The sequence below is a fragment of the Cinclus cinclus genome, chromosome 6 (genome assembly GCF_963662255.1).
Source record: "Cinclus cinclus chromosome 6, bCinCin1.1, whole genome shotgun sequence".
Taxonomy (NCBI): Eukaryota; Metazoa; Chordata; class Aves; order Passeriformes; family Cinclidae; genus Cinclus; species Cinclus cinclus.
Genome location: NC_085051.1, coordinates 49,065,162 through 49,074,558, shown reverse-complemented (window position 1 = coordinate 49,074,558; position 9,397 = coordinate 49,065,162). Strand labels below are relative to the sequence as shown.

Here is a 9,397-nt window from a genome sequence, read left to right as displayed (position 1 = left end):
AAAAGAATGACTTTGAGTATGTGACAAGGAAGAGAATACAGTATGCCTTCCTGACAATAGCTATTCAGAACAGTGTAATATATTCTCTGAACAAAATTATTAAATGAAGTCATTAAAATGATAGTTTGATATGAAGAGTTTTAAACATGAGAGAGGTTTTAGCAATCGTACTTTTACATCTGAAATTAAGAGAATGCTACAATTGAAGTTGTTAGCCACACTTTGCTAATACCCAGGAAAATAAGCCTAACAGTCACCAGAAATGAGAAAGCACCTCTTAAATACGGTATTCCAGTTTTATTTGAAAACAGCAGATTCCCTTGTTACAAAACATAACATCATTCATTCATTCAACATTTCATGCTACATTTATTTAATCTCATGAGTTGCTATTCAGACATTATACAATCAAGCAAGCTGGACATCGACACGAATACTGGCTCATCGACATCTCACTGGCTCATATGGATTCCTTTTGGTTTGCCTAATTTTCGGTTGCCCTGATAAGAATGATGTCCATGCCTTATTATGTGTAAGTTGCAGTAGATATATGAAATGTAGCAGTGTTTCACACTGGAATTCAACACTATTTTCTGAACTAGAACTCTGAAGAGAGGATTCAAAGCTAACCAAGGAAGCACTTTTACAAAAGGATTTGGAAGATTACATGCTCCTCAAGTATTAAAAAGGTAAACCATTATTGCTAGGAGAAGCAGATACGAGACAATTATTCACTGGAACTAGATCCTGCACAAAATTTCTAAAAATTATATTCTAGTCTTTTCACTAATATAAAAAGAAAATCTGAGGGGGTGGTTGAGAATAGGCATTGGTTTTTGGTTGGTTCTTTTCCTTGCCCTGGGCCCTTTGTCTGAAATTCTGATCTCTTTCTTTCCAAAGAAACTGTGAATAATTGGAAAAGTGATACAAACACAAATACTACGCAAAAAAATGGCTAAAACTCAGTACCTGTCTTCCAAAGAATTGCTTAAATGCATTTTATCTAAACTAGAATGGAAGGACATGATTTTTGCCCGATGTTCTGTTTTTAATTCAAACACTTGAAACCTATTTAAAAGTTTTTCTGATTTTTCAGACTTCATCTCAGTGCACATTTAAGTGACCACAAATATGACTTCACTCAAAACTGTGAGAAATTAGATGCAACACTGCTGTTTCTTACACAGTATCCATAATGAAACAACTAAATAAGGCTTTATCTCTACATTACAAAGAAGGAAAAAAGCACTCTCTTTTAGTTTGCCTTTAAGACAAATTCATGTATATAACGAATAAAAATGCATCCCCACTTCAAAAGTTGGCAAAATTTTGCATTAGTATTTAAGTATACATAAATTATGCAAATATTTTAATAAAACATTTATTCTTCAAAAACAGGTACAAATAGCAGTCCATATTTTTACAGGATTCATCATTTAAAAAGGAAAGAAAAATATTCCAGTGCTACAAAAAAACATAAAAGAAAAAAAATAAAACAAAACAAAACAAACCACCCAAAACAACAACACAGAAATGAGCCACAGAGCAACTTAATTTGTTGCTCCATATATTATTTACTTCTGGACTCTCTTTCTGGTTGCTGTGCTTTTCTTGGGTTTTGGTGAGGTCACCTTCTGGGTTCTGGTAGCAATTGCATCTGCAATTCAAACAAAACAAAAAGACAGACTGTGTTAAATAAAATAACAAAAACAGATCACAAGAAAATACCTTTGGTTTTTAAAAGGATAGCTCAACTCAAATCATTCACTGAGCTTTAAGTGGGGAGGGGGAATATACCATGGACAGAGGAGAATCTACAAGGACTTCTGGGCACTGACCTCCTAAAAAACGTTGTGCAGCTCAACTTCTCCAAGAGTATCATCACATGGAGTTGAGCCATTTTTTTAGCTCATCCTCACCAAAATAATTAGATTCTCAACAAAATCCTCCCCACTTGCCAGCTTTCAGTTTTATAATGTTTTCCAGTATTAAGCCATCCTTTTGGACCTTGTGCTAAGCTCATCCAGCTCTGGGATCACAGTAACCCCAGACAGTAGCTACCTACCATGCAGAGTTCATTCATGCACTCCCCCTCCCCTCCCACTGGGAAATATAGAAGAATTGAAAAAAGTAAAAAAAATCCTCATAGGTTGAAATAGGACCAGTTTATTAATTACAATAAAGTAAAAGAATAGTAACAAAAGTAAAGAAATTAATTACCACACATGTGAAAAAACCCCAGCCCACACGTGATGCACAATACAAGAGCTCATCACTCGCTGACTGATGCACAGCCCACTCCCCCATTTCATATACTGGGTATGACATTCCATGGTATGGAACATCCCTTTGGCCACTTTGGATCAGTTGTCCTGGCCATGCTCCCTCCTGGCTTCTTGTGAAGCTCCTCATGGGCAGAGCACAGGAAACTGGAAAGTCCTTGACTTAGGGTAAGCACTGCTTGGAAACAGCCAAAACATCTGTGTTATCTACATTATTCTCATACTGAATCCAAAATACAGCACAGCACCAGCTACTAGGAAGAAAATTAACTCCATGCCATCTGAAACTAGGACACTTAGCAACGAAATTTTGGTCTGGTATTCTCACAGTTTAATGTGAGAATTTCACATTAAATTTCACATTCACTGTGCCACAGTGAACTGTGGCATCTTAGCGTGTTCTGAATGCAGTTTATACAAGGGGAGGTGGAATGCACACAGGTGAAAAAGAAAGGAAGATTTCTGTTTGGCAGTTTCAGCTGTTAAATCAGCTCAGCTAACAGTGCTCCTGTGCCTACAGATTCAAGCCATCACTTGACAATATTTTATTAACAAAGGTAAGGAATAATCCCATCTAAATAAGATTCCTAGTAAACCTGGAAGGCAGATTGTTCAAAGAGACCATACCTAAAAGCAATAATAAAAACCTCCCTGAACTTTGATTCTTGCCTGCCTGCTACCAGGGAAAAGGAAGAAAACAAAATGCCACTGCTCATTTCCGTGAACCGCATTCAACTGCAGTCACTTTGACAAAAAAATATTACGTATAATAAAAATTTCTACAATTTTGCATATACAGTAAAAACAAAATATTTTTCATCTCCCAGTCATGTTTTTTTTCTTCTTAATCCTAAATTCCTGCTTGAATAGTATGCCTAACTGCTTCAGTTCTTGCCTGTAAAACTATATATAATTCCACAATCCATGTCAAGTGTACAGGTAAAGAAAAGTAAAATTGGATTTCATGGAAGTCCTTAAGAAAGAAGCTGCTTGCTTAAGACAACAGCCTTTGAGAAGTGGGAGCCACTGATCGTTCAAGCTCAATGAGTAAACTTGGGTGAATCAAGGAGGCAGAGAACAATGCAAAACAAAGCTTTACAAAAGAAACCTAGCAGTACTGTGTTTAGTTCTGGGCTCTATCATACAAAATGAGTCTGAGAAAAGTGGGGAGAAAAAATGGTTTCCAGCTCTCTAACAAAAACAACAAGAAAACATGGAATTTAATTCACTTATCTGAAGAAAGTAAAAAAAAATAAAGAAAAAGGGGAGACATATGATGTGCAAAAGATTGCTGTATAAAATAAGTGTCATTTTCATGTCCACAGCAGCTAGCACAAATACTAAGCTTAAGGGAAATTCATATTAGGTAACAAAAATATTAAAATACTCCCCTTTATTAAATCTTTTGTAATATTAAGGATAGTTAAGTACTACAAGTGGTGTTGACCAGGGAAGTTTTAGAATAATCATACAGGTTTTAAGATAAAATATTAGCATGTATCAAGATTAACACCAACATAAATTAATTAGACTGGTGTATAGGGCAGATCTCACAGATGTCCCTTCTCATCTTCCAATTCTACACACTCCGTTTTAGAAACACACAAGTCTTATGACTAAGAAATAAAACTGTGCTCAAGTTAAAAATGTTTCTATAAAATTACAGAAGTTCCTTTGATAAACTCAGAGTCAGAACTCTCCTGTTTAAATTGTCTTCTTTGATAAAAAGGAGGAGAGATTTTTCCAAAGAGAGATTTGGAAACATGAAAACACAGCAACTGAGCAGATAAAATCAAGTAGGATTTAGGTGACTTCTAAGTTACATCATAGGTTAGAATATCTGTAAAGACAGCCACACAGAGATTTAAGACTGTCAGCAAACATCAGGTAAGTGAAAAATATCTAACAGCAGACATGCTAGAAGTGAGCCAACAGTATCACTTCCATATGCTGAATCTACACCTGAAAAAGGCTAACTACATGCCAGTCTCCAGCTAATGGGCTGAAGAGTTCCAGCAACTGCAGCTATTAAACCAAATTTGCAGTCACCATCATTGAATAAAACATCTAACATCAAAGTAGTGGTAGAGTACATTGATCAGACACTACAAGGTTTCCTCTCTCAAAAAGAACCCCAAACCTGAAGTCCACGCAGGCGTGTGCACAAGCTTACACACACCTTTTGCTCTACATTTCTCTCTTTGAGAAACAAAGGCCAGTAAATCTGGAGTGGTGGATGATGTGGTGGAGTTCTATGAAAGAGATGTTCTCAACTGGTATCTACACAAAGCTTAATCATCATTTCTGTGTAGACACTCCGTGTGCCACAGCAGAACACTGCTAGGACTGGTTGCTTTAACAGAGGCAACTACATGCCTGTATTAAATTATTCCACACATAAATACGTGAAATTGCCACAGTTAACCTGAGAAGTTATAAGGTAGGAATGAGACTGTCCCCAATCTACAATCTTACATACACCACTACATCAGGTCTCAGTGCAATAAATTATTCCCAAGTATAATTTTGTTACTAATTTAAGTAAGAAATACTTACTTGAGGCTTCCAAAGCAGCTAAACTTAGAACTACCAGTTCTTTAAAATTCTGCCTCATCACAGTATCCCTTTTCTCTTGTAAAATGTGCTTCAGGTATATTGCAGCTGTCTTTGTTGCTATCAAACAACCAAGTCATTTTGCTAGATGGCTCTCTAGGAGACCTTTTTCCTTCAACTGCACCTTAAAAGGGTTCTACAATCATCAGATTGAAAAAGGAAACAAGAAAATGGAATCCATATATTTGCTATTTACATATGGAAGGAATAAGAAAATAGTGTTGGAAGCTGAAGACTACATTCAGCAACCAACTGCAAACATCAAATGGCCATTTAAGGCAGGCTGCAGCATTTAATGAGTTAAACACCAATATTCTCCAATCACTTAGGGCAGTTTGAATATGGTGCCAATGAAGTGATACTTTTAACGAAGATAAAAGATGAAATCTTCTTTTAAGGAAGACTGTAAAAAGATGAAGTCTTCTTTTAAGAACACTCTTCCTTCTTTTAAGGAAGAGTCCTCTGACAAGCTCTTTCCCAGTTCACCCAGGGAACCCCTGCATAACTGAAAAAAACTGGTGAATAACACTTCTCAGAAAAGCATTTTTCAGTACTCTAAAGCTGCTGCAGAAATTGCAAGAGCGACAAATGGTAGTTGTGATTAGTTGGCTTTTTCTCTTTTCACAGCAGCTTTTTATACAAGAATTCAGAAATATGACTCAGAAAAAAAAGGAGATACCAGAAGAATGCAACTTGGACTTGAATGCCAGTAAATATATGACTGTGGAGTGGGGATGAGAGAGAAAAGTCAGTGAAGTTGTGAGATGGGGCTTAGGTTTAGCTACTCTGTTCTGCCAAGTACTCCCTTTTCTGCAACAAATAAAGCAAATACTTTTCATATTCTCATAAGGGAAAACATTGGAACACAAGAATCTATTTTTTATGACTTTATGCCTGTGTATTTCTTACAGATAACATCAAATGTATGAGTGTTCTTCTAAAAATTTTAATATAAAATTGTTCCAGATAAAACTGAAACTGGTTTACTTCTATTTGCAAAATTGCTTCACTGAAGATATTTCAAAACACAATTGTACATAAACAGAAATCACTCGTCCCATGCAGCATGTGTCTGAAATTAACCTTCCTCTTTGCCATACAGCAATTTGCAGGAAGAAGGCAGTTTAATTCAAATTACTTACAATCTTGCAAAAGGTTAGTTCCCTGTAAAAATCTGAGCCACTGCAGTACAATTTTTCTTTCCCGTGGAAAAATTTCACTTGCAAATTTTATATCTGAGTTTGAATTGCAATACTTGTTCAACATACTGCAATTCATCTTCAGGTCACACAAAAACAACCAAAAAGCAGACATAGCTTTTTTTTTCTTAAATTCTACATAAAGTCACTATACAAAACCTCACACATGGAAAATTTTCATTGCAAGGTGTTTTGTTTTAATTTAATACTTTTTATTAGCAGCAAACATAAGAAAGTCCCATGAAGTCAAAAAAGGGAACCTAAATTACTGACATTTTAAATGTGTTGAAGTGTTAGAAATGATATGAAGATATTGTACAGAAATAAGGTTAAAATGTAAAGGAAGATTAAATACAGAATTGAGTTCCAAGCACACACAGAAGTACACAGTAACACTCCCATAATTCACATGTTGGACACTAATTTTTTATCTTAACTATGATTAGTGGTACATGTTTAAAGTAATTCTCACTGTATTTCTCACTTGCAAATTGTCAGAAAAACCCTACTGTCAGTGAAGAACTACAAAGATAAATTAAATGTATAGCAAATCTATTTTAACCTTCCTAGCCACAATATTTAAAAATGTTTAAAATTAAAATCACCTCCTGCCACACCTTTTCTAATTTAAATAGCTTTTGAAGATGCTCAAAAAATCTCAGGACAGGCCATAAAGAGACAGATCACTTCTTATTGGGTTTGAATATACTTAACGTAAAATATACAAGTGAGTTTGTCAATATTTCAGGGAACTGAAAACAGGATTTTTCTGCTTAAACCCCAGATCTTTCTGGCAATTTCGAGACACAACATTGGAGCACATGCTTTTAACTTCTAAAAATATTAACTCCAGTACTAGAACATTTAAATTGCAACATTCCTGAGACAAGTAAGGGAAGGCTAAGAAGCCCACAGAAAGGGACAGATCTTTCAGTCACTAAGCACAGATATGGATACACAGTTTTAAAACTTGTAACTACTTCCTCCTGGAGTCTGCTACAGATAGTAGTCAATACCAAATCCTCCACAAGAAGGAAGAGACATTGTGCAGCACAAGTTCACAGAAAATAAGATTTTTAGGGTACAAGATTAAGAGATGTTAAACAAAAATCTACCTGTAACATTGGCCTTGGTACAGAGAAGCTGCACCATAAAGAAGCTCAAAAGTATGATTTGCTTTGCCCTAAAGCTTGGTGACAAAGCCAGTAATTCTCTAAATGCAAAAATGCACTTAAGTGGTCATTAAGTAAAAAAACCTTACTTGAATAAAGAAAAAATTATTTCAGACAATAGCCCAGATACTGATTTAAGCACAGCCATGCAAGGTAAATAAACACAAAGCTAAGTACCTATTAATTGAGAAATAATATAAACCCACCATTTTGGAATGTTCTTCTAACCAATCCATCAGTAAGACTGTTTTCATATTGGAGCTGTTCACATAGTTCCCTATTTACATTGCAAGAATAACCAAAGACTCCTGTTAAGACCTCAGCATGGTAGATGCTATCCAGCAATACAGACCTGCAGAATTCCTACCCATAGTAGCATTGACTATTTTAAAAGTATATTTAAAAATACAGTACTTCCATTGCTGTATCTATTTTAGTGTTTTTGTTTATATGTCTAATTAATAAGCCCCAAAATCACATTTAAAAATTCAGAAGAGAAAAAACGCTATTCTAAAAAAACTCTGTATTGCTCTAATCCAATCTTCATCAGTCCCAAGATTAAAAAATACCTGCTGGGGTAGTTGTTTTATTTCTACTGTAGTTTTGAACCTAGGATTATGCACAAATTCTCATGAAACTCTTGTTTTTCCAGCATTTATGAGATTTTCACTGAGGATGCGTGTACTATCTGCCTACTCCACCAAACTGATCAAAAATAAGCATATTAGTCCTATTATATTATACATTACACCCCTGCACAAGCGTTGGCGGGTATGTACAGTGTATGCCAAAGTTTGGTATTCTGCTTTAACAGTATCATCATTTATAAGCCTCTACATTTTACTACTGTACTTGAAGGCAGCTAACACTGAAAATGCAGTTGCAACAGAGGGGGAAAAAGCTTCTCATTTAAATAGAAATCATCTCTTCTGACAGCATTTTTCCTGGTGGAGATAGATTGGCTAATATAATACTTCAACGTCATCCATACTACTTTATAAAGGATACCTTGCAAAATTCCCCTTTTCAGGAAAGCCTATGAGTTTGTTATGTCAGGAAAAAAAGGATTATAACATGCTAATATAAATAAAAAACAATTTAAGAATTTCACCAAATTTCATGCAACTTATTTTGAAACTCCAACACAGTTTGTTTCTCAAGGGCTTTCTGAAATTGTTTCCAAATAGTCACTTGACTGCTCTAGAAATACTGATGGCTGACAGGATTGGAAGAGAAGGCCTTTAAAGACCTCATCTGATGTGGCCACTCTTGCACTGAGAACAACCAAGGGCAGCTGACAGCAGAAGCAAGAATTTCCAGATGACTGTCCTTTGGGGCCCCATAGCCCCAGCAGATTTCAATACTGACAGACTTCCTACAGCCACTGAGCACCTTAGGGTACTCAAAATGCCACACAGCTGATCAGGATCTTCTGGGGACAACTAATCTTTTGGACTGGACAAGACAAACTGCATAGTCAGATGTGGTTAATGCTGATAAGCTGAACAGCAAAAGACTGCACAGCTCTTCTTGCCATTGCTTTCTGTTCAAACACTTATGAGATGTTTGAATACCTGAAGAGCAACCACCATTCCAATATATTTATGCCCCTTAGAAACCAATAAAATAGAATTTCAACAATTTTTAAACATTCCTGTATGACTCAACTTCAAATTGTACAACTATGAGGTATCAAGAAAATATGTATTTTACTTCAGGATTTTTTTTTATTTTTTTTTGTTACAGGAAAAATCATTTAATGGAGAAACAAGTCCATAGTAACACAAAAGCAGTCAGATTTGGAAACACAGTTTTAAGTATTTCTATAATAACCAGCCCTTTTCAAACTATAAAAGCATCAGAATCAGAAAAGATTATGAAACAGTTGCCCTTTCCTTCAACACAGATTTATGAATCATGTAATAGTTTGGTAAAGTTTTTAACTCCAAATTTGGAGAGAACAAAATGAGTACGTACAAGTATCACATTTCACCTGAAAGCATTTTATATACTCCCTCTACTTGGTATTCATTAAATTGAGTAGTGTAAAAAGGAGAAATTAGAGCCATTTCATCTGTAACTCTACTGAACTAGCAAGAGGAAGTTTTTCTCTTCTAAGCTTATTATGAAA

The 9,397-nt window shown here is 35.4% G+C and overlaps 1 protein-coding gene across 1 annotated transcript in view; it reads right to left on the bottom strand.

Moving 5' to 3' along the window:
* Nucleotides 1-282: 282 nt before the first annotated feature.
* The window catches only part of VRK1 (VRK serine/threonine kinase 1), a 35,198-nt gene continuing 26,083 nt past the window's right edge, over nt 283-9,397 (bottom strand). The window contains exon 13 of the mRNA XM_062495550.1: nt 283-1,657. Coding sequence (XP_062351534.1) covers nt 1,575-1,657 — 83 coding nt within the window. The 3' untranslated portion in view covers nt 283-1,574. The remainder of the gene's footprint in view (nt 1,658-9,397) is intronic.